This window comes from Candoia aspera, chromosome 3, assembly GCF_035149785.1.
Source record: "Candoia aspera isolate rCanAsp1 chromosome 3, rCanAsp1.hap2, whole genome shotgun sequence".
NCBI classification, from domain to species: domain Eukaryota; kingdom Metazoa; phylum Chordata; class Lepidosauria; order Squamata; family Boidae; genus Candoia; species Candoia aspera.
Genome location: NC_086155.1, coordinates 54,035,337 through 54,061,019, shown reverse-complemented (window position 1 = coordinate 54,061,019; position 25,683 = coordinate 54,035,337). Strand labels below are relative to the sequence as shown.

The following is a 25,683-nucleotide window of genomic DNA, read 5'->3' as shown; positions in this document are numbered from 1 at the left end:
TCCTCATGCTGGATGATGCAAGATGGATCTCGGGTTTTCCTGAGCAATGCATCAGTAATCTGTTTAGACAAGTTACTAAAAATTTGGAGAAATAGGGACTGGCTGTAAGGTCATTTCCCCACTGATGATGTATAGTGTCTTCAGAGCATTTGTTGTGCTGGGTGGTTTTACTGGAAGATGGCAAGGAGGAATTGGGGGGGGGGGTGTACCTCTTTTCCCTAGGTGCATGGTACATAGAACTCTATATGATTTTATATTTTCATGTAATGGTTCAGTATTGTAGAGCAAAATTTAGCAAGCATTTATTTAAGTCACTAAAGGGTCATATTTTACTTTGTTCTAACTTCTCCCTGGTGAGACACCTGTGTAAGTAGGATGATCTTTCTCATCTTCAGTCCCAATTAGCCTTGAGAAGTAGATGCTCCTTGAGGTGGTCCCATTGCCACCTGGTGATCAAGTGAGATTACACCATTGAAAAGCAAGTGGGCTTAATTAGGGTTCAGAGTCTATATAAACTAGTCAGAAACCCCCATGAGATGAAACCTAGATGTAGATCTAACTGGGTGAGTGCTGCAAGTTTGCTGGCTTTGAAGGATCCACCTGCCATCATTTCTCTGGGGTTCCCTGTCTGTCAGAAAGGATATAAAGTCTTTCTTTTCCTTACTGTATTCTTAAATATGTTTAATTACTGTCTTGTGTTAATATTCTTTGATTGCTGTCTCATGTTATGTGGCTATGTTGTTTTTTTATACTGCTTTGGAATAGAGCTTTAAGTATTCATACTGGTGTGGAAACCCAAAAGAACCTGTAACCCAACTCTACCAGTCTGGGGACAGAGCAATACAGCATCATCCAGTCATCACTAGAAAGATATAACGCCTATCTTCACTATTGTTATTTTTCACAAAACAATGGTTGGATAATTCTAGAAGACATCATTGGCTCATTCTTGGATCCCCCTAACTGCAGCACAAACATGCACTGGTAACAACTTTTATATGACATATCCCGATGACATTGCCTATACCTCATACCCAGCCCACAGTTATGGCAGCTTAAAGCTGTGTTTCGCTGTTCTAATTTTATAGTGTTTGTCTTGTTCTTGTGACCCATTTTTTGCCATCAGCATATCATGATCTGGCATGCTTAATTGATAATGTACCCATAAGTACCTAGGTGCCAAGCCATATGGGGCTTTATAACTTAAGCTAGCAGTTTGAACCCACTGGCAATCAATAAAGGACTTGCCAGATAGGTGTAATGTGCTCATAATAATTAATACTAGTCAACCAATGGGCCACTGCAGACGTAATGGTTAACCATAAGGCATGGGGATTCCCACACCAGTCCAGCGAACACATCAAAGGAGCCCAAAGAGAAATCCAGTTGAACAGCAGCTTATCCCTACAGCCCAACTTAACATGAGAACTCAGACCCCACCCCCCCAAGAGCAGTGCCTACTGGCACAAACAAGGGTCAACTCTATGAACAAGGGCTGTGCCACTCTGCAGTAGCTTTGGTAGAATCAGCATACAAGGAGATGGATTATTTATCTGTGCAGAGAAGAGACCAAAGGGCAAAGGTGTGGTTCCTGCGTCATGCAGCAATGAAAAGTTAATGCCTATTATTTGCCCTGTAGCTCTCTGAGTACTTCTGTTTATTCTGTGTATTAAGGCTCCCTTGAACAGAGGGGCAAAGTCTGAACTTGAAACCATCTTCCAGGCACAGACGCAACTCCTTCTGTGGGCTTTTTCCTGATTCTGTGCTTAGCAGAGGAAAATCCTGTGTTTGTTCTATCAAACAATCTATTACCACAACAATTCAGAAGGTAAGCTGCTTTATTAAATCCTACTCTACTTCCCTCTTGTTGATAGAATAATTGCGTTGATTTCACTTGTTCATAAGTAGAGTCAAACGCTGCCTCAAAGAATTTTGGTCTTTTCGATAACCTGTAATGGATCTTGGCTAATCCTGGAAAGCTAAGCCAGGGTGCCCAGGTTACTACTTGGAAGGAGGACCACCTTGGAATTCCAGATCTATTGACCAGACTGGGAAGTTTACAAAAGTTTTTTAAAAGTTAAAAAAAAAATCCTGAAAGAAGGCTATGCATAACACAGAGAAGAGAGACAACTGGGTGCAGTCAACCGGAGGGTATCTTTATCTTACAATAATTTCATTCTTTACAATAATTTGAGAAGGGGGAAAGCTCTCAGGTGGAGAGGAAAGAGAGAATAAAGTTGACAGTCATGGAAAGGGATGTGCTGGTGCTAGGAAATACAAGGAAGTGGCCCTTAAAATTATGTGCAAACAAAACAAAATTCCTTGGGGTTTTTTTTGTTTGTTTGTTTTTTGCCTCTCAAGGGAAATGACTATCTTGTGGATTTTAGCTTTGTGAGGAAGGCAGGTTTTGCATGCAGGAAGTCCTGGGAACAGTCTCTGGCATCTCCAGTTAAAATCCAGGCCATATGCCTGAAAGCCTGGGAGCATGAAAGCTTGGGAGCTGCTACCAGTCAGATTAATAACCAGGGCTAGGTCATATGGTCTGACCAAGCTACAAATTCCCCCACAAAAGTGCTATTCCTGGAGTTATTATTAAATTTAGGATTTAAAATTTTATTTATTAATTCAAGTTATATGGCCATCCATCCATCCTAGAAACTCTGGGTGGTGAGCAAGATTTTAAAAAAAATTCCATTAAACCTAAAAAACCAAAACACTACAGATAAAAATGCTATAGTGACAGATAAGAAGCTATAAAAGTCATTTTGTGGAGAAACACAGTATAGAATAGCAATTATACTGAGAAACATCCCGCAATTCGTTCTTTCGCCCTCTTAATTTTTCTTTCCTTTTCTTCTGTACTGCCTTTCTGTGCATTTGATATTTTCTTTTGCTATGCATTTCAAGGTATGAAGAGGTTATATAAAGGTCACTAAAAAGCATCTTGAAATGGAAAATCAAAATTGTAAAAATCATATTGACTGGAGATTTATTTATTTATTCATCAAATTTATATGGCTGTCCATTGCACAAAAAGTGAGAAGTGGTTGAGATCAGGGCCAGTCATCTGTCAAGATCCAAACCCCAGCAGGAATTTGTTCTCCTCCACCTCTCCCACCCACGGCTTCTCATCCACACAGGTTTCCCCGTTTTCTTCCTTAACCCATAAGGAAAAGGTAGGCAGAAAAAGGAAAAGAAGCCTCAAACTCCCACTTTTTCATCACTATAGCTTCCTGTCTTGCCATCTAAGAGATCAGGTGACGAGACCTGTTCCTTGTGGGCAGTGGAAGATCAAATTCACAAGAGCAAAGTGGAACAGAAGGAGCCTAACTTAGTGAACTCTGGACAACTGCAGGGATTTGACCTACTGTTGCCCACACAGAACAGATGTGGTGACGAAGGAGAATGGAATCATTGTATTTTCTTTCTTCTCCCTGATGTTACTGCTCATTTACTCACCTGATTATCGGCAATGTAGAGCTGGAGGAGGAGCAGGGGTGGGAACAGCATACACCTTCCAATAACTCTCCATGAATGAATGAGCAGATGGTAATTATTACAATGGGGAGCGACATTAGCCACCACTTTAGAGTTAATGCCAAGGGTCTCCTAATCTAATGGAAGGATAGAATGGTTTGTCATTGGGTTAATACTTAGATTAAGTATTTGTTCTAGTGGTGAAGGCACCAGGCTAGAAACCAGGAGTCTGTGAGTTCTAGTCCCGCCTTAGGCCTGAAAGCCGGCTGGGTGACCTTGGGACAGTCACTCTCTCTCAGCCCAACCCACCTCACAGGGTTGCCATTGTGGGGAAAATAGGAAGAGGAAGGAGTATTAGCTATGTTCGCCACCTTGAGTTATTTATAAAAACATTCGTTCCATGATGTTTACTTTGCCCATTCTTTCTTTCCTCTGCCTGTCTCTCTTTCATAGACATGCACACACCTGCGCACAAATAAATATACCCACCTAAAATCTTTGATTGCATTGTCACAAATGTTGTGCACCTGACTGGCAAGCATTTTGATAGATATATGTATCATTTGTAGGATCTGAATTCAGAATGGAAGATCGCTTCGGCTGTAGGAATGGTGCTTTTTGCGAGTAAGTCTATGTATTGCAATCTTAATGAGAGTTTGCCACAATAAACCATTCTCTAGACACAGATTCTAGAAAGTCTTGATAAAGAAGATTTGGATTCTATTGACTACAGAAGTCTTCAAGAGAGATTTAGCTCACATCTCAAAGAGCAGATCATTTCATTTTTTTCAGTCATGCATTTTTATTACTGGAACTTAATAAAGTTCTTGATACAGTAGTAGCAGAGCAGGGGTGAGGATAACTGAGGTACAAGGGAGTATAAATGAAGAGTAGACCTTTCAAAAGCATTTAAACTCCTGTGCCTTGTTTTCTTTCCTCCACAGTGAAACTGGAACCCACTTCAACAGAGCCAACAGTATGTCCAGGCCAAGCGGCAAAGCCATTTACCGTAAGAATAGCCTGCTCTCCCCTTTCCAGATCATTTGGATGGAATTACATCCTCAGACCCTAAAATGTTTTCTTTTCTTTTTTAATCAGAGGAGCAAAATTCTAGTCGTAGCTGCCACCTGCACACTGTCCACTTTCTTGTATAGGAGTATAATTATTTTATCTCAAGAAAGAACCTATAGGGAACTGATTACTACTACTACTACTAATAATAATAATAATTATTATTATAATTCCTGTGACAATGCCTTTAATATTATTAAACAACAGCATCTGCCTATCCCAGGTCCTTGGGAAGGACTCAATAGCTGGACAAAAATGCCAAATCCAGCCCAAACATTTGGCTGACTGTGCGATCAACCATTATTATTATTATTATTATTATTATTATTATTATTATTATTATTGAATATGCCACCCAACTCCCAGTGACTCTGGACAGTTTATAAATTGTTAAAAACATTTAAAAACAAGGGAACAATACAAAAACAACACAAAACAAAAGGAACAAAAATGGCAGAGAAAATAAATCCAAATGGGAACAAAGAAATGGAAGAAAAGAGATGTCAATCCTCCTCGTCAAAGGCCTGGGTGAACAGCCACGTCTTCAGGGCCCTATGAAACACCAGAATGGTGGGGACTATTTGAATCTCTGCTGGGAGGCTTGTTCCACAGGGCAGGAACTGCAACAGAGAAGCCGCACTTCTGAAGTCTTGATGCATGGCATTGTTTAGTCAAGGGAACCCAAAACGTGCCAACCCTGCCAGATCAGACCAGCCAGGCAGATAATGTGGGAGACAGGTGGTGCCACAAGTAACCAGGCCCTGAGCCATATAATTTCTCACTCTGACATTGGAGAGAGGAATATCTGCTGTCCCTTACACATAAATTAGTTTAGATAGGTGGAGGCTTCCTCTCCTTCTGTTCTGTTCTCCATTGCAAAAAGAAACAAACCCTCTAATTAATTCTCTCTAATTGGCACCATAAAACATCCCTGGACAAGCCAAGACCAGTAGAACCAACCTCTGCCCTCCAGGACATAAACTTTCACTGAGGTTTTGGGTAGTCATTTTTGTGGTACCCGCTACAAACTGTGGTCTGATTGCCATCCTAACGGATAGTTAGAGCCAAAATTAGAGCTGAATTCTGCCTTTTTTTTCCCTCACAGGCCAAAGAAAGGAATACAGTGTTGCTATGATGAAGCCTGAGCATGACTTTCAGCATCGGGTAGAGGTAGGAAAAACCTCTGGAAGCACAGAAAGCTCCCTGTCATTCTGTCCAGTTGCAGAAGATGGGTATTTTTGTTATACTCCACATAAACCTCACCCATTGCTCACCCAAAGAATTTTGGGTCCTTGTGTGCTGATCACAGGGCCACAACTGGGGGGGGGGCAAGCGGGGCATGTGCCCTGGGCGCCGCGCTGGGGGGCACCAAAATGAGCGCTGGGGGGTGCCAAAATGAGCACTGGGGGGCGCTAAAATGGGCACAGAATCCACGTTTGCCCCCTAGTTTGACATAGACCCTAGTTGTGGGCCTGGCTGATCACCTTGAAGTGGAAATTAGCTGGCCATCAGTTCTAAATGCCCTGGTTCTGGATTTCCTGCATTGAATGTAGAGTTGAACATGATGGCCAACAAGATTTTGTTTGACTCCATAATCCTGTGATTCCCACACATGATGATGTTTTCTTTATCAGTTCTCTGGTTCTAGCCTCTTAAAGATCTTCAACTGATTTTGCAGAAGGGAGGAGAACAGAAATGCAGCATCAAACAACTTCCTTGACTTAGACACTTTCATTTTACCATACGTTCATGAATTAGTGGAATTTACAGTCTTCATTGTACACTCGAAGGCTGCCTTCACACATCCAGATGAATAAAGATAAGATAGAGCAAAGCCTACTATTGGTTGTGTTCACACAACATGCTTAATCTGATGACTGAACTAGTCCACTTTGTCTGAATAATATACTGAACTCCAAACTAACCAAATAGCCTTGGTTTCCACAACATGCTATTCAACCCCACCCCCACCCCCAAGAGCTTCATGTTGGATGAATGCAACCACTTGTAATTAGCCTGGTTAAGCTTGCTGCATGCACACAGCCACAGTGGACTCACTTCCCCAGGTGGACATTTGTCTGAACATGTGTAAGGAGTCTGGGGCCTATTCTTCAGACAGGAAGGAAGTTATTTTGAATTTCAGTATTAGAAGCCTGTATGTTTGAATGATTATTATTTAACTGATTGATCACCTGCATTTTAATCAGATAAATTTAGAAATGTTTGCCTATAGGTGGAATATTAGTTTACTTTCCTTTAATGTTTAATGTTTAATGCTTTCTTTTTCATTCCTTATTACAGTAACATAACAACTCGAAATTACTTTTCAATATTAAACAATTATGTAGTTAATGATTGTCCTACACAATTTAATCAGTTATACTTTCCCTCTGTTGAATAAAATTTCCACCATCAATTAATCATTTGAAAAATGTTGCTGTTTAATATACTGAACCAATTAAAGTTAATAGCATATGCTATGCAGCACAGATGGCCCTTTTTTGTAGTACTTCCCAGTGCCTCTCCTAACAAGAGTTATACAGTATATACACTCAGATTATGTACGAAAGGACCAAAGTGCATATTTTATCCACAGCACCTTCTGACTTGTAATGTTGATGGCAAAGAAATCAACAATGCAGAGAGCTGTATTGAGCGACTGAAGATGATGGATGCCCAAAGCCAAGTGTGGGGTCAAGACATGTTTTTGCAGATCAAGGAGTACAAGTTGTTGCTGACAGACATAGAAGCTGAGGTACACAGAGCTTCCCTGTGCTTTATTTCGCACTCAGTTTGCATTACTAGTTTTCTTTACGAGCTGGGAGGGGTACACGGGGCATCTAAGTCTAAATATCTGAACAGTGACCATGATACTGCTATTAAATAAGACATTTAAAAAGCCAAGGAATGGCAAAGGACTACTGTATCCTCTTATGTTCCCCATGTATCATTGACATGGAAAGTTGTGTCCCTTTCTTCAGACCTAGAAGGTGGCAGTATGGCCCCTTCTGCCATTTCCTGTGTGCTTTTTTCTTGGCCTACAGGAAGAGCTGGATTGCTACCCCTTGGAAGATATCCAGGAATGTGTCTCCATCCTTAACAGTTGTGTTTACAACTCCATCTTGGCCATTTCTGTGAAAGAACTGAACCAGCACAAGACTAGTATCCTGCTCTTTCAGTGCCAGCAGATTGGAGTAAGCATGACTTTAACCTGGAGGGGGACAGCTTTGAAGGTGGCCTAGAGATAAACTGCAGGTTCCTCTGAAATCCATGACCACATGTAATATATCTGAAGTTGACTCTATTGTCTTAAAAATTTAGCAGTCCTAATAAATCTCAGTTGGATCTATGGCACTAGGAGAGTTAGGAAATTGTTCCCCTTTGGCAGCAAGGCACTGTTTGTCAGATTTTAATAAACATGGGGGGAAGTTTCTATAACCCAAATCATAATACATACTCTCTTCCTGGTGTTTAACGTGAGGTGAAATAACAACAAGAAATTAGTCCCTTGTCTTATACAGTAGGAGTGAGAAAGAATTTGCTCAAGTATGTGTCCTGCATCCTGCATATTTATCCAGGAGGTGAAAAGGTTATCCAAAGGGAAATGTCCTGCAGAACTTCTACTGTCACAGGATAGTGGTTGAGAACAATTTGTACCAGGCAATAACAGTAGCCATTCCAGTTTGGAGCAGGTCTGAATCGAGAGAGACCTTTGTGAAAGAAACTTTGATAGATTTTTGAATGTACAGTACAGTATTGAAAGCTGCGTCTACCTTCTTTTAGGCTGACCTGTTGAAAACCAAAATACAGAAAGCTATTGAGGAATGGAAAAGTGAACAGCAGAATCATGATATGCTCAGGTAACAGAAGAGTTGGGCATCTACAGTACTAACCTTCTGCTGCAGATGCTTATTCATTACCTCAAGGCATGATGATGATGAAGATGATGAAAATTTATTATTTTAATTCAGGATGAACTTGGAGCACATGTTGTATCAGCAGAGCAGAGCACCTCACACTGGGAACCCCCAATGGATTCCTCAGGATTCTCCTTGGGAGAGGCAGGAGCAACAACCTTGGAAAACAGAGGCACCCTACATGGATTACAATGGTAGCTGTACAGTTCCCTTTTTCACCTCTTTGCCGCCTGCTAATGAAAGAGAAGTATGCTAAATAAAGTAAAAAGATGGAGGGAGGGAGTGGCAATTGTCACAATATAGAGCACAGAAAGATATTACCAAAGGATTAGATTATTCATATGGGATAGGAGTACTATATAACAGGACTTGGATTATTCCTGGACAGTTTCCCATTTCAGATACTCTGAATAGTGAATACAGTAGAAAATAACAACCAGGACCAGAAATAACAGGGCCTGATCCTAGTTTAGCATGCTGATCTGGCTTCTATTGTGGAAACCTAGTTGGATGAAAACAGGGCAGCAAATTCTACCCAGTGGAATCCTTTTGGATCTCCTGGATAAGCTGGAATTTGGAGGTACTAATTTCCATTGCCTTTAGTCCTTTTTTAGTGGGACTCTAGTGCTTTTCAAACAAGCAAGTTTAGGAACATAATTGGGATAAATGTTCTGGAGGGTTCAGATTTAGTGTCGCCAGTAAATTGATAGCATCCAGTATTATGTCTCCTTTTATAAAAAATCAAATTTCAGGGAAGCTGTTGAAATCCTAAACTGATGTCAGTGATGGGTTAGATCAGTACAAACAAATTAAAGCTTAATCCAGAAAAGACAGAGATGCTTCTCGTCAATCAAAAAGCAAGTCAGGGAATGGAAATTTAGCTGGAGACTCAAAGTTACAGTCCAGGTATGTTTCCATATTCAGCCCAAGATCTAGAGCCCAAGGTCCAGTAGCAGTGGCCAGGAATGGGTTTTCACAGTTTCCATTACAAGTCATTCATTGTTAAGTGATATGTTAACCATTCATTATGTGACCACAGCTATCTCTTTCACCATTTGGTGACAGTGATTGTGTATCCTTTTTAGAAGCAACTGGGTATGCATCACTGGGGCAAGGAATTCAAATGGTAAGTCTGCCGGATGTGGCATATCCATTATTGATTCTGGCGTTTGAACATTGTAGAAGCTGAACAGCCATTTGGCCAGCAGCGGAAGTATGAACTACAACAGGAAGATCCTGAGCTCTCCCTGATGATGCAGGATAAATATATAGAAACTGTAAGTACTTTTTGTCCCTTTCTGGATACCAACTCTCTGCTGACCACACACCAAAACATATTTCCCTGTGGTGTCTGTAGAGTGTAGGAACCTGGAGATCAGGATGATGCTATCTAAACAGGTAGGGCAAGAAAACTGCATAGTCTGGAAGGTTGAGTGGATAAGAAAGGAATACTGAAGATCTATATTACCCTTTCCCAACCAAGTGTCCTTCAAATGTATTTGGGACTAGAAATCCTCAACTCCTTAGGTTAACCATGTTGTCTGGAGATTATATGAATTTTAGACAAACACAACTAGAAGTCTCCTGTTTAAATACAGCTATCCTGGCTGGTACAAAGTCTGAACTTAGTTGTTTTGATGAACAGAGATTGCAATCATGAAGCACCACTTCTAAGAAAGCATGACAAGAAGTTGTAGAAATTGTTTGGAAAGATAGTAGAGAACTAGGAAGATGTTTGGCTAGAAGCCAGGAGTACAAGCCTAGAATAAGAGGACTATCATAATCCTTTGATCTGGAGATCAATAATTTTTAAAGGATAGAAAATGTCTCTGTGCAGCTAATTAACTTCCATTCTTTATGAGTGTTTTTTTCCCAGATTCAGAGGAACCAAATGACATAAATTAAACCAACACCCAGTTGAAAGCATAGCCTCCGATGCTAAATTTCTGTATGATGGCAGGAAAAACGTACATTCTTAGTGGTTTCCCCCCAGAAGCTTTCAAAAAGTGTCCATTGATGCAGTGCTTGATTTGGATTCTTTTGCCTCTGTTGGGAGCAGGAGATCCTGAACCATCTTCTAGATGATGTAGAATCCTTTGTAAGAAAACTGCAGAAGAACAATTCCCTGAGTGACAAGAAGAAAAAGAAAAAGAAAAAGGAAAATTATAGCAATGAAGGTAAGGCTGCCAAAGCAGCAGCAAGCAGGCAATTATAAATTTCTAAGTTCATGGCCTCATGGAAAATAAAGAGTGGGGGGCATAAACTGATTCTGATCCAAACTATCTTTGACTCAAATCTCTGAACTGAAGTTTTGTACATCCCTACAAAATAGTCTTTTTTCAGAGTATTCTGGACAAGAGAGAGATGATACAAAGGAAGGAACAAGCAATATAAGACACAATAAAAGCTCTTCACTCTTCACTCTTTACTTCTTTACTCTTCGCTTCATAGTGGGTACTGGACTTTTGAACAGATATCCATTTGGTCAGGAACAATTCTACTGCCAGTCTTTTTTACTGAAATACCTAACTCCAGGAAATTACAATCCTGGTAATTCAGTTCCTTCCTTAATCATGGATTTTGCCTCATTCATTCATTTATTCATTCATTCATTCAATAATGGCTGGATATTTCCTTGAATTTTCTACCACAATCACAAGTGCTTTCATCTGGTAAGTCATAGTCATGCCACACTACAGAAGATTTAACTTAAGATCCAACATAGATCATTCTGTGTTTGCCTACAGTAAAATTCATTTGCTCTATTCTCATTGGTTCACTCTATTTTTGAGGTATCCTTTTGGAGCTATATACAGCCTGTTTGGTTTTTAAATTTCCTGAATACTTTTATATAATCTATGATTACCATTTTGTATCCCATCATCTGTTAAGATTTCCTGGTTTCCTTATTAGTCATTGGTGTTCTGGTGGCTATTCACCAATCCTCTGTTATGGAGACACATTTTAGTGATAAGTTGCTATTTTTGTTAGATCATCAATTTCACATTGGAATACCAATTGTATAATTTTATTGAAAATTTTAAACACAAGAATAAGACTAATACAAACTAAAATAGAGCTAAAAAGAAAAGAGAGAAAGGACAAAATGAAAGAAAAAACGAAGGGTGCAAAAAGAGAAAGAGTAGCAGAAAAATAGAAAAGAAAGAAAAAAGATATAAAGAAGTGGCTTCCAATTTTCTTTACAGCAAGTATAAGTACAATTATAAACTGACCTCTCTCTCTAAAGTTACATCATGACTCTTTTCTTTCTATAATCTAGCCTATCTAATCATCAAAACCATAAATCATAAGTTCATTTTTTCTTTTTTATGCAAAAAATCCATAAGGGGTTTCCAGTCACCAATAAACATAGATATTATCTTTTCTCTAATCAAACAAGTCAGTTTGACCACTTCAAAAAGTTCTGCCATCTTCACCAACCATTCCTCTGTCACAGGTATTGCCAAATCTTTCATCTTTGTGTGTACAATAATCTCGCTGCAGTTATCATATATAAAAATAATGTTCCATGGCTTCTTTCCAACCACTTATCCATCAATCCCAAGAGGAAAAGTTCTGGTTTCAGTTGAATGTTAATCTTTAAAATCCTTTGAATCACTGTATGTATTTGAATCCAAAATTTTCTAGCTTTTTGCATGTCCATCAAGCATGATAAAAACACCCTTCTTGTTGTTCACATTTCCAACATAAATTTGAAGTACTTCTATACATTCTAGATAATTTTTCTGGTGTCGTATACTAACGGTATGTCATTTTATAAAAATTATCTTTTAGATTATAACATAGTGTCTAGCTCCATACAATTTAGATCCTGTGACTTTGTTTCTCTGAATGCTAGAATGTCACACCTTATCAAATAAGTTTTCAGATAGTTTTCCTGTGTATAAAATGTGTGTTTTATATATTATACCAGGGTTCCTCAACCTTGGCAACTCTAAGCTGTGCGGACTTCAACTCCCAGAATTCCCCAGCCAGCTTTGCACAGCACAGCTTAGAGTTGCCAAGGTTGAGGACCCCTGCATTATACTGATCTCATCCATAGCAAATCTTCAAATTTAGATTGACTTTTAACTAAGCAAGAGAGTTGGAATTAAATCAGTTTATTTAACATTATGTTCTGATTATTTTGACTTAATTGGATAACAAATGTGTGTATATGTGTGTGTGTGTTGTGTGTGTGCACGTGCATGCGCACACACACACACAAATCCCCACCAAACCTGAATCTCCAGCATGTGGAGATACCTGCCTTACTTTGTTTTATCTTCTGGGTGAGCTTGCTAATATTTCTCTCTGGTTCAGCAGCATTGCCCTCAAGATCTGAGTTTGAAGATTGCTTCCAGAAGATCAAATACAGCTTCAATTTGCTGGTAGGTCTGCAACTTGTTTGATCTTGGCAGAAATTTCTCTATTGCCAATAGAGTTGGCTACATTTCTTAAGAAAAGAACTCTTCATGAACTCCACCACACAGAATATCTAGGGCAGCAGCACAAAGAGCTCCATTCTGTTTAGTTGTAGCCATTTATTGCTACTGATAAGTTAATTTAGGGATATTTTAACTAATTGAAAAATTTTGATAGTAGGATAAGAAATTAGGAGACTAGAGAAGGATTATAAAGGTACCTATATGTTCACCAGATGTAATTGTATGGAGTATCTAAATGTACTGTAGGTTATTTAATCCAGCTTTTCAGATGAAAATTGTTTCCCCAAGAAACTCTCAGCAATTAAAATTCTATGCACATTTATGCTTACAAGCATGGTCCTCAAATGGTACAGATCTTACTTTATCGGAAGGCCAAATCAAGTGCAATGCTATGCTTGAAAACTTGAGTAGACATGATAGACAGGATGGGGGAAGTAATCCAGATGTCTACTCTAGTGTGGGGCAGACAGAATTTAACTCTTTTTCTGCCATTGTAATTTGGAACAGAACTCCTCCCCACCTCCCAATGTGCATCATTAGAATTATTGCCCAGTGGAAACAGCTGGAACAATCTGGATTAGGACCACTTTGTGGAAGAGTAAAGGAACCTAAACACCATCTTCACCTTTCCCTACGATCCAGAAACAGATCAATCCCTCTGCCTGGTATCTACTGTAGAAAACCACTCGCTAAATTAATTTTTAATGAATTGTTACCTTGTTCAGATTTATCCTAAGACCCTAAATGTGATCTGAACTTTATCTCCTGTTGTTTCCTCCAATTTCTTTCTTTCATAACTACCACTGTTGCATTCATCCACAAGGCACTGTTGGGGCCCCAAAATCCTTTCCTGTCTTGATTGTTCACATCTGAATTTCACGTGTTCTTTTTTTCTCATAGACAGCTAAAGTGGCTGGAGGCAGGAATCTGGTATACAGAAATTAGCAGAAGGGAGGGGGTTAAGATTCCCCGTTTCTTTGTTCGTTTGTGCAGTACTATGTTTCTACTGCTAAAAAATAGAAGGAGAAAAGAAATTACTGGTAGCAAATACTATGGCTAGATATATGTCATACACTAGACTAAAGTAAGATTGGCTTAGTGTGTCATGCAAATCTAGGTGGTGAGTTTTATTAATGATTCAGTGAGTTGGGAAAGAAAGAAAGTTAATCTGACAACCATTGTTCAGTTAATCATGGGTTAGTATGTTGGGTAAGCCCAAACTTTGTGTTAGTTGAGCCTTCTAAACAGTTCCCATAAAGAAAGGGGAGTGGAGGAAAAGGGCTGAAGAATAGACACCAAGGTGAATGGGACTTGAAAACCAGCATTTCCTTCTAGTGAAGGGGAAGTTCATTTTTCTTTCCTCGCTAGGAAGAGGAAAAATGCCGTCCCCAGCTTGGTTCTCCGGGTCCTAGCAGTGTCCATCATCCCCTTCCTGAGATGCTGCAACCCCAACCAATAATTGAAATTGTGTTCTTGGTGGATGGGGAGAAGAGACCAAGTTCCCAGTAGTTACTCACTAGCTCGGGTTGCACATCATATTAACCCCCCTGCTTAATGATGGTTTGTTAAATGTATCACAATTGGCTGCATTTACACAACAATTACATAACAGACCCTGATTTACAAACTATGTTTATACAGTATGTTAAACCAGCAGTTCTCAGCTGGGGCCCATGTGGATCCCCTGGGCACCCTAGGATATTTTAAGGGGGCCACAGTGAAAAAATGTAACAGGGGGCCACAGCATGAGCTGAGGGGGCCACAGAAAAGCAAAGTGTATTATACTGCAAATATTGTCTCGCTGATGTCAGAAAATGCACCAGTTACTGTCCTATGTCTGTATCCAGTAATGGGGCCTGGACAGGGGGGCTACAGGAGGAAAACAAGGTTGTGCCACAGGCAAAAAAAAGGTTGAGAAATACTGTGTTAGACCAAACTATGGCATGGCATAGCTCAATATGTGACTGGGTCACTCTCCAGCCAGGGACCAGGATAAGACCTGCTTCATTTCTCTTTTTTGGACAGAGCCAAGTGCCAGTCCAGAACAAGCTTCTCAGGTCCATCCTTAATCCACCCTACATTTTTTTTTTTGAGAAGGGAACTAAAAATTAGCTGAATAAGCAAACTCAATATGATTATTGGAGGGTCAAGCTCTTTGCCAACATAGGGCAGAGCATTGTATGTTCCTTGCCCAGATTCTAATCAAACCTAGCATGCCCTCTGTCTCCATTCTTGCGCATTCCTGATGGCTGGGACCAGGATTCCCAGAATTCCCAGCTTATATAGCCACTTGGAAGGCATCAAGTTTGGGAAAACTGGTACTATCCTTTGTTTAAATTTAAGTAATATGAATAGGAGCCAGTTTGTAGTGGTTAAGACTAGAAACTGGGAGACATGAGTTCTAGTCCTGTGTTAGGCATGAAGCCAGCTGGGTGACCTTGGGCCAGTCACACCCTCTCAGCCATAGGAAGGAGGTGATGGCAAACCACTTCTAAAACCTTCCTAAGAAAACTACAGGGACTAGTCCAGGGAGTCACCAGAAGTCAACACTGACTCAAAGGCACAAAAACAAAAACAAAAAACCCCACAAACCCTAATGTGGACTTGTTAATGGTTTACTTTCCCCTTTCTTCAATCTGTGAATTAGTTTTTCAAAACTGCAAAAATAACAATTGTGGTACCGTGTTTGTTTTTTGCAGGGGAAGCATGAACAAGCCATACAGCAGCCAAGTGTTCTGGAATTGATCAAACTCGTCTTCTCCACTCTGACAACTGTGAGTACAGTAGTCAGGCAAGAAATTCCAGACGCTTCTGAGGATTGTCTTTTTTTAAAAAAGATCCATTTGTTAATAGAGAGCATTCTTTTCTTATATAATTTTTATTGAAAGTTTTTACATCATTAAAAGATAAACAAGAAAATATATATAAAAGGAAAGTAGAAAAAGTGCTAGAAACAGTACAGATAAAGAAAAGAAAAAGAAAAAAGTTAAAGAAACAGTTTCCAATTGCAATTGCAAACAAATTTTTACCGTTTCTCCCCCTTTAGAATTACATTAGATAGTTCCCTCCTTCCCATATTCAACCCTCTTTAATCAGCAAATCCAGAGATCACCAGCTTATTTTGGTCCATTTTCAGCAAAAAGTCCATAAAAGGTTTCCAATCTTTTATAAAAGTAGTTATTGTTTTGTCCCTAATCAAACCAGTCCATTTTGCCACTTCTGCAAGTTCTGCCATCTTCACAGTCCACTCCTCCATGGTGGGTACGTCTGTGTTTTTCCATCTCCGTGCATATAATCACCTAGCTGCAGTTACCATAGAGTGTACTTTTTCCTAAATCAGTCAGGCATCCGAGAATCTGATCAGTGTTTCCCATTTCCTAATATTCAGGACTGAACTGCAAATGATCTGAATGCTTCCCAGCATTGTTTATACCCCATTTTCTGCATGTGAGCAATGGAAGGCGACAGTTGTCAAAGGCCAACTGCAGAGAAGCTTCCTCGCACGTTTGAGATCTCTAGGAAAAGGCAAAAAACAGGCATGAGTAGAGATCTCTTTAGTCATCTCTGTAGATGCTTCCAGGGAGGGTGTGGATTAGGCAGTTATCTTGCCTCGTTCATGGAATATAAGGGAAGATCCAGATAACTTCATGCTCCATTTCTCAATGTACTGCATTTCTTCACCTTTTGTTTTATCTTTTTTCTTTCCAAAACACAATTCCGTTACTGGTAACAGAAAAAAAAAAAAGCTATACTGTGCCTTCTGACTGTTAATCAGTAAGAGCTTTTCTCTATTTGGAAAGATTCAGTGTATCAAAACTTGGACTGTAAGAAAGTGCAAAAATAAATCTGTGTCTTCCATTGCAAGCCCACCCCCAAAAAAGCCTCCTGGAGGCTTGACCTCATGGTGATGTTGGGTTCCCTGAATCGCATGTACTCTCACTCTTCAGATTGTGTCCAGATGTCCCTGGACGAACCTGGCCTCTACAGTAGCCTCACCATTGCTGACACCTGCAGCTATTAACCTGCTCAAGCGCTCCTTGAATTATGATGAGCAGATTATTTGGAAGAATTTGGGAACTGCTTGGAATCTAACTAGGTAAGAACATCACCTGTTGACAAGGCTTGTGCAATTGGCTTGCTTCTTTAATGTGATAAGAAACTAGGTTAAACTAGAGTTTCCGCCATTGCACACCATACTGTAGCCAGAGCCATCCCATTGGCATCATGCAAAGCCACTGCCCCAGATAGCAGTATGAACTTTTGGCCAAACTTGGCAGGATTCTTCTTCATTGAAATTGCCCTTTTTATCCATGCAAACCCTGCATTTTGTTCACTGTATAATTTTCAGTAACCCTGTCATTCAAATGGATTAGTAATGGAAATTCTGAAGGAAACACCTTGACTTACTGTAGCTTGATCCACATTTTCATTGCTCAGTAAGTTCTCTTCTTCCTCACAGTGAAGACTATCCGAAGGAACTATCCCTCCCTCCCTATATACCCACATTTTCAGATGGATGGGTGCCTCCCAGGTCCACTTGGAGATCCAATGATATGGCTAAGGTGAGTCACTCCTAAATGGCAGGCAACCACAGACAGAGCAGAATTAAACTCAATGTCTCTAATAGAGAGCCATGTTATGGACAGCAGGTGCCTGGCCATGAGTTATGAAGCAAAAACAGTATCTTGCCTGCTCTACACAAGGTAAGCACAAAGTCTTGTAAGATAGCCTGAGCTTTTACAAACTCATACATAATTCAAGGGCAGTCTTAATTCTCATGGCAGTACTCATTTAGTAAATAGTCATTATATTTATGTCCACCTACAGTAGGTTACTTTACAGTTCAGCTGTTTCATGCCTGGTGCCTTCAGATAAGGAGAACTGCAACTGCCAGTATCTTGGGATAGATACTCATGGATGCAGCATGACTATCGCTGTCTAGGGGTTATGGGAGCTGAAGTCCAACACATCTGGAGAGAACCAGGCTGCCATAATTTATAAATCAGTGTCTCAATCAGCAATTGCAAAGAAGAAACTTACCATACTGTCAAAATGCAAGCTCTGCTACCACACGCAAATGCATCCATCTATTACTAAGAATGCAATTCTCTAGCAGATAAAATTTTATTGCTACTACCAATAAAGCAAATTCCTATGTTGTTTAGATATGTAAGCAAATATCATGACTACTGCCTTTGCATAAGTTTGGAGCCATTAGCTTGTTAAAACATTATTTAATGTGCATTTGTGATTATTTTCACTTAAAATAAGCTGCATTGTTTTCTTGTAGGGAAATGGAACCCAGAATAATTCCTCAGATGGGTATGTCTTCTTACCAGACTTTTTATTGGATATACAGGAAATATTCCTGGGGAATGAAATTTATGTATATGACAACATACAAATTATTTTGACTCCATTGGAAAATGGCAGATGGATAGAATTTCCATGCATCAGATTCACTCTAGAAATTGCATTCCATGGAGACCCACTCAAATTTCACTGGGATAAATATAATCAAGAGTTAGAGAGTATCTAAAGCATTGACAAATATATTCTGGCCACAGCTTTCACAGACTACATCCACTTTTCAGGAACAACAACAACAACAACAACAACAACAACAACAATTTAAATTAAATTTATATGCCACCCAACTCCCAGAGACTCTGGATAGTTTGCAATTGTTAAAAACATTTAAGAACAAAAATCAGTACAAAAAACAGCACAGGATACAATACACATGTATTGAAATGATTGTGGTCCTCAGTATATTTATCAGTATGTTCATCTTTAACGTGCCACGTTGTGGCTTTTGCTGCAACCAATTAACATGATTAGTTCTCCAAATTTGGCATAAATGAGAACTAAAGGAAGAAATAGGTTGATTCTTTGCATCAACCTACTTAACATTTGGATGGTAGACTACCAGGAAATCCCAGGGCTGTAGGCTAGTCTGGAAAGTTGAAAAAAAAAAGACTGGAAAAAGTTAATAGCAAAGCATTCCTGTTTTGTTGAAAAGAAAGCTACATGGATGTCAAGCCCTGTGAGGCTAGCAGACTCAAAAAACAACAATCACTGTACAGGTAGTCCTTGTTTAGTGACCACAATTGGGACCGGCAACTCAGTTGTTAAGTGAAACAGTTGCTAAGTGAAAACCACGACTGTGCTTATGCTCTTACCTCAGCTTTCCTTTGCTTTACAGACCTGCAAAGGTCATAAATGTGAGGATGGTCATAAAGTTACTTTTTCATCACCATCGTAATTGTGAATGGTTGCTAAATGAGGCAGTTGCTAAAGGAGGACTACTTGTAAATACAATAGTAGGAGATTGTAACAAAATCTTGAAAGCCTGTCAAAACAGTTCTCCAGCTCAACTTATACCTAGGCCATTAAGGCAAAATTACTCAGTTTCTCTTTGTCATGCATCTCCCACTCCCCAAGCTAGGGTGTCTGGCCCACATTTGCAGGTTCTGTTATACATTCCATCACAAGTGATGTGGCCATGGTAGGGTCAAGGAGGCAAATTCTTTTCAAGGGAGTCTTTTACATAAAGAAGGAAGAACAGGCTGCTCATCTCCCATTCTTTTGTTCTCAAGAGCAGTTTCCTCTCCTTTTCAGGGCATCCAATCCTCCCCAATTCATGCAAGCCACGTATGATTTCCATGCACGGAACGCCCAAGAGCTCACTGTAAGGAAAGGAGACCTACTAGAGGTAAGACTGAAACTCTGTCCCTTCGGTAGATTGATCTCCTGGCAAGTACAGGGCTCTTCACTAACAAAGTTGCTTTCCTGCATGGGGTCAGCAGATGTCTTGTTTCTTTACATAAACACAGTCAAAGCAATTGCAGCTCAATCATGACTAGGAAGGAGAGCAAATGATACCGAAGTATTTTTATCTAAGTGGTATAAAAGGCCAAAAAAAGTGAATACCAAAAGGAGCAGGAAGTTCTAATAATAATTCTTCCTAGGAAACAGTGGCTTCTAGCTACTTCACATAATCAAACAGAATTAGAACTGAAGACTGTGGAATAGTAATCTTTGTCTGGAAGTCATCAGTGCTGCAAATGATTATCATAGGCTCCTGAACTGGAACCTGGAAGAAACAGTGTAGACCAGTGTTTTTCAAATTTGGCAGTTTTAAGATGACCGGTGTAAACCTTAGGATGCCTTTTACCCAAACTCCTGACTTTTCTTCATAATCTCTTCCCAACATCATATAGCTTTGCCAAACATTTCCTATAAGCAGCATTTTCTTAATGTTTACTGCCATGCATCATGAAACTTGACAGTCACACTGGTCAGTCTGAATTTGTACTAATGGCACAGATATCATCTTTATTTATGTATTTATTTAGAAAACATACATGGGCGCCCATCTAGGCAGTCCACAGCAACAACAGTAAAAATGTGATTTTTTTTGTTAAATCCAAAAAAAGAAACAGTGCCCAGCATCCTTAAACAACACTCCTCAATAATGATAACAACAATCACTGGGCTCAATTTTTCTTGCAACTACATTCCACCTAGGCTAGACCTTGAACACTGATCACTTTCCTTTTTAAAGGGATTAAGTACTGGATTCTTTAGACTATCAAAAGTTATCTCTTATAATGAACTCTCCTTTTGATTAGGTTTTGGACAAAAGAAAAAGATGGTGGCTTGCCAGAAATGCCATGGGGAAGAAAGGCTATATTCCTAATAATATTGTGGAACCTAAGGATCAGACGTCTAGAGAAAACAATGCAGAGCAAGTGAGTGTAATTTTCTGTTGTGCCATCTGGCGGTGCAGAGACAGATATATGATGCTAGGAGTTAATAGGAAACCCCTCCTCTTCTGTACAAAATTGAAGTATATCTAGGAAGCAGCTCTCTGCTGCCAATGTGATACAGAACCAGAAAAAGTGTGTGTTCTTTGGGAAAGTGGGCATCTCTGCATATGTTGATGGAACCAGTTGTGCACAGTTTTCTTCAGACAGAATTGCTCTCATTGGGGGCCCACACACTGAACCCTTATTAACGTCCAGATTATCAACAATCCTGAGTTCTGTATTGTGTCATATAAAGTTCTTTGCAGGTTCATGGGGGTGGGGATAGCAAGTTGTCTCATCCCAACTGTTTAGGATTTTGGAGGCATCACAGAATTATAGCTGAGAAACTAGATTGGTAATTTAGTGAAAGCAAAGACTCTCAGTCTGCTGTGCTGTTGTGTTAAGTACGGACTAATTGTGCTAAGCATAGATAACACATCTGAAGCATCTAGCAGCAGCAGCAGTTAGATATTTGAGATTACTGTAAATTTGTATTGATTATACTTTCACCCACACTATACACCAAGAACTAGAAGGAAAATCTCAGATCCCCAAATTTGGAGCCATTTATTCAGAAAGTAAGTTTGAGATCAAGCCCAGTTGTTGAGACTTATTTTTTCAATTATACTGATTTCTAAGTAGGCAGGCTTTTAGAAGTTTGAGCAATTAATACCCTCTTTCCTATGAATCATCTTTTTCCTGTTGTCTCTGTATTCAGGTTTCAACAGGTTTCACTGATCTCCAACCAAGTTCATCACCAGCAGAAGTCACAGTTTGGCTCAGGACAAAAGGTTTTTCCAAGATGTAGGTGTCACTTTAATAACCATTCCAATAAATATTATTCCAACCATGGGTGGTTTGGTTGTTCTAATGCTTGATGTCTGTGACAGGAAGAGTTATGCAGAATAGCAAACTCCTTCACTTTCAATTCTGTTCAGTCCCTTGCCACATAGCTTTCCTCCAGATGTATTGCAGCTACAACTCCCAGCAATCACAATATCACTGTGACCGAAGATGTCACGTTGGGGATATAATTTTAGGTGCTGAGAGTTTAGCAAACCTATAGATGTAAACTTGCTTTTAAGCAAAGAAAGAGCAAGGTGAGAATGATTATGCTAACTTATGCAGGAAATACCAGATTCCACATTTGCACAGTCAAGCTCATCAGGCACACAGATCAAGTGTCAATCTAGAAACAGGAGAGCCATGTTCCGATCTTCAGTCATGAAGCAACTTTCAACTCTATCTACACAGGAAGTTTTAAATACTGAATGAGAATCCCAGATTCTCTAACTTCAGGGGGGAAAAAAGATGCATTGTAGCTTGGCTCAATAAATGCATGCATATAGAATCAGATCCAACCCTGCTTTCCACTTCAGGATTCCTCAAGATTGACTAGCTTGACTACGTATATACATTTAACTTTTTCTGGATTATTTCAACAGCACAGTTAAATCCCTTGGCATCTTAAATGGAAGACAACTACTGTCAATGAGCCAAGAAGAACTGAAAATGGTCTGCCCAGATGAGGGAAGAAAAGTATTTTCAATGCTTGCAGGAATTAAAGCCCCAATGCAGGTAAGAGAATGTCTAAATCTTGACCATTGAATCGGTCTCATGACATGAAATCTGCTGAAAAATATGCTATCATATTGTCAGTGTAGCCTTGGATAGCTATTCAGTCTTCCTCTCTTTTTCAGTTATACCACTGAATGTAGGAACAACTAAAACACTGTTATTAAGACTGTTCTGGATTTATATCAGGTGGATATTGTAGGCAGGGACTGCCCTTTGAAAAAGGAATTGGCCTCTGAGGCCAACCAGAGATTTGGCAGATGAGTCCATGCCATCCCAGGAGGGCAAAAATGGGGAGCATTCTGGGGAGCATTTTGGTGGGAAAAATTAAAGGCAAAAGAGGTGTGTCTTACTATTTGCACATGGTCCCCACCTCCCCCCACAGAAGAGAGGGGGTTTATTTATTTATTTATTCAATTTATATAGCCACCCATCTCACCATAGTGACTCTAGGTAGCTAGCAACAGTTTAAAAAGTAACAAAAAATATAATACATAACCAGCAGCTTAGGTAAAAACTAATCAAACAGCGATTAAAATAATCATCTCAAAAGCTCTGACTATCCAACATCCATGCCCTGGAACACACTCACATCTTCAGGATCTTGTAAAAGGCCAGCAGCATCAGAACCAATCTAATCTCCAGAAGAATAACGTTGCAGGAAGTTGGTAGGTTTTTAATGGATTTTTGCTTAAAACCTCAAAGGGTAAAGAAGGTTGGCCTCACCATTCAAAGATGTCCTCAGACCACAAAAATGCTGAGGTACCAGCACATGTAGCTTGTGGATTCTACACCTGTAGGTTACTCCTTGTTGATATTTAGCTATCCATGTGAGGATCAGAAACTCAGGAAAATACCATAAACTAGTAGATAAGTTTACTTCATCCATGGCTTCTATAAGGAAAGCTTATTCCACAATTTAAAAGAACAGAGTTACTTGTTATAAATGCGCTCCTGCATGTGAACTACGAGAGAGTAACAACAAATGCATAATTTAACACTGGATCATTTTTACCATTCATTTCCTGCCATTATACTTCTAACAACATAAACCCATCTGATAGCTGAAGGAAATTTGCACAATAAGCACGTGGGAGCAGAGAGAGCAGTATTCTGCTTGCAATGATTTATAAGTAGACTGTTGCAAGAGAATGACTGTTAAACGGGAGAAGTGAGGCAGCCTGAGTCCAACCCTAAGCATTTTGCAATTGAGGGTGTTATTGTGCTTTCTGTCAAGGACAAACTTCTACCTAAAATTGTAGCATTAAAATGTGCACTAAAATGTTAATGAGTTTCTTCAGAGGTAGCCCTTTCATTGTTCTGATGAAGAAGCATATATCCTTCCAGCTGAAATCCACAACTTTGGAGAAAAAGTGATCCTTTTACAATACTGTATAGTATTTTTTGCTATACTGATAAAGCTCTTTTATGAGCACAGCAGCAAAACACTTACCAACGATAACTGAATTCAGAGTCCTCATTTCTGTATGAAACTTACTGGTTGGCCTTAGACGAGTCTCTATTATTTAGCACACCCACTACAACATGGCTGTGAGGATAAAAGTATACTTAACTCCATACATGATCCTGAGCTCTTCAAGGGATATGACTGGATTCAGACATTGTGATAAGCTATAACCATGGATTACAGAATGGCTAAATTCACATACTGTAATACTAAGACAAAACTAATCACATCCCTTTTCGAACAGTACATGAAGCCCCTCTAATTTTAGAAAGTGGCCAGAATTCGTCAGTTAGGTTGTTATCTCTGTGCTTCCTTTCACAGTAATGGTCCTCGGCATTAGCTTTTGCAGACCTCCCAACCCATTCCATCATTTACTTCTAAGAGATCATCAATGGCTCTTCTCTTCATTGGTTTTGATGAAAATGTTAGCTGCATGGCAGTTTATTTTCCAATTAGTTTGTAATTGCTGTGTTTGTTAAGATTAGCCTTTAAAAGGGCTTTGAGATACTTCTGTAAATGCTGTAACCAAGTAACACGCTAACCATTTTTGAATGATCTCAGGAACATGTGTGAAGGGCTGCAGTCACAGTAGAGATACACTCTTCTATCATTGGGCTATAGCTTTCAGATGGGGACAAAATTTGCAGGGATCAGATTCTTGCAGCCTGGCCTTACCACAGTCCACGCCTCTAATTTTTGAGCGGGGAAAGAGACTATATCAGTAAGATAGCTATGAAGGATGGATCCTTCAGATCTTAGAACTTTAAAAGGATAGCTTTGGGGAAGCCAAGACGTTCTGAATAATGAGCCTGATTTGGAAATACTCTAAACGTACCTTCTCCAAGTGAGGGTGATTGGGGGAGGGGAAAAAGATTAAAAGTATAAAAAGACTATATTAATAGGCACTCCATCCCCAAATCTGTATTTAAGGCACACATTAATAGATTCAGAAAACAACACAGTACATGAATTGGTCTTTTCCCAAGGATTCATTATCCATTTAATGAAAATGTCCAACGAGCCAATTATTTTCAACCTCACCCCAACCATGTAAGAGCGGCTCACACCTAAGCAGATTCTATTTGGATAATGTCTAAGAGTATTCCCCTAGTTTCCAACTTTCACCAGTTATTTCCACACATAGCTCAGGACAAGAAAATTAGGTTGCTTGGAAATAGAAGACCGCCAGTGTGCTGCAATTCTTACACATGCATGGACTGCTCATTCCTTGTGATGCTTTTTCACACTTCTGGATTAGAAAGGAAGAAAAGGATTTTATGTATTTACTGTATATATTAGGGTCCCAGTACACCATTTTAGGTGTACTTTCTAATTGTCCATTTGTCAAGTTAAAAATATTTTCACTGATTCATGTTAAGAACAGAACACAGTGGGAAGAAGTCAGACAGAAAAATGAGGTTATTGTTTTAAAAAGAATCAGTGAAACTCCCTTCTATGGAAGTAACTGTTTTCAATTAATTCCAGATTGTGCACATGTATTCATGTGAGATTTCTCCCAGGATTTGAAGCTGGCATTTAACTCACATTACAGTTTGTAAATTTTGGGTTTGCAAAAATATTGGACAGTTGACTCATGATTCAATTTTCAGGAACATGCTTTAAGTAAATCAGAATGCATAGTTTTTTGATAGTGCTAACGCTAATCTAACTTATTGTTATTTTGTTAATCAAGTTGTTTATTTAAATATTTCTTGTATGAAATGGAAAATAAAATTAGTAGCCTTTTATATTTCTTCCTTGCTGTTCTTATCTTAGCAAGAGGTCAACAGCCAATCAACTTTGAGCATAAATGAAAGTAGTTCTTCACAGATAAAGACATATTCATGTGAATACAAGAAAACACAGAGGCGTAAAACAGGAGGTGTGAGACTACAAATGGGATAGCAAACCGAGGG

General features: G+C 39.4%; 2 protein-coding genes across 4 annotated transcripts in view; one reads left to right on the top strand and one right to left on the bottom strand.

Moving 5' to 3' along the window:
- Positions 1-25,683, bottom strand: part of GNAI3 (G protein subunit alpha i3) — a 266,408-nt gene that overhangs the window by 69,757 nt on the left and 170,968 nt on the right. The gene's annotated exons all lie outside the window — the stretch shown is intronic.
- Positions 1,655-25,515, top strand: EPS8L3 (EPS8 signaling adaptor L3). 3 transcript variants are annotated; one of them, XM_063297725.1, is made up of 20 exons: positions 1,655-1,828; positions 4,047-4,101; positions 4,422-4,486; positions 5,654-5,718; positions 7,145-7,303; positions 7,593-7,742; positions 8,332-8,408; positions 8,520-8,659; positions 9,648-9,742; positions 10,525-10,642; positions 12,789-12,856; positions 15,613-15,687; positions 16,861-17,009; positions 17,373-17,475; positions 18,204-18,235; positions 19,535-19,628; positions 20,548-20,667; positions 21,443-21,528; positions 22,170-22,302; positions 24,089-25,515. In XM_063297725.1, the coding sequence occupies exons 2-20, from the start codon at positions 4,061-4,063 to the stop codon at positions 24,089-24,091; spliced, it is 1,773 nt and encodes a 590-aa protein (XP_063153795.1). In that variant the 5' UTR covers positions 1,655-1,828; positions 4,047-4,060; the 3' UTR covers positions 24,092-25,515. The 3 variants fall into 3 exon arrangements, with proteins under 3 accessions (XP_063153795.1, XP_063153796.1, XP_063153797.1); XM_063297726.1 differs by having other exon boundaries at positions 1,656-1,828; positions 12,792-12,856; XM_063297727.1 differs by lacking the exon at positions 4,047-4,101 and having other exon boundaries at positions 1,656-1,828.

Bases quoted from the DNA above. Each gene is read 5' to 3' on its own strand.
- EPS8L3 (XM_063297725.1), top strand. From the start codon at position 4,061: ATGGAAGATCGCTTCGGCTGTAGGAATGGTGCTTTTTGCGA. The intron at 4,102-4,421 runs GTAAGTCTATGT...TTTCCTCCACAG, and splicing joins AGGAATGGTGCTTTTTGCGA to TGAAACTGGAACCCACTTCA. The intron at 17,476-18,203 runs GTGAGTCACTCC...GTTTTCTTGTAG, and splicing joins GATCCAATGATATGGCTAAG to GGAAATGGAACCCAGAATAA.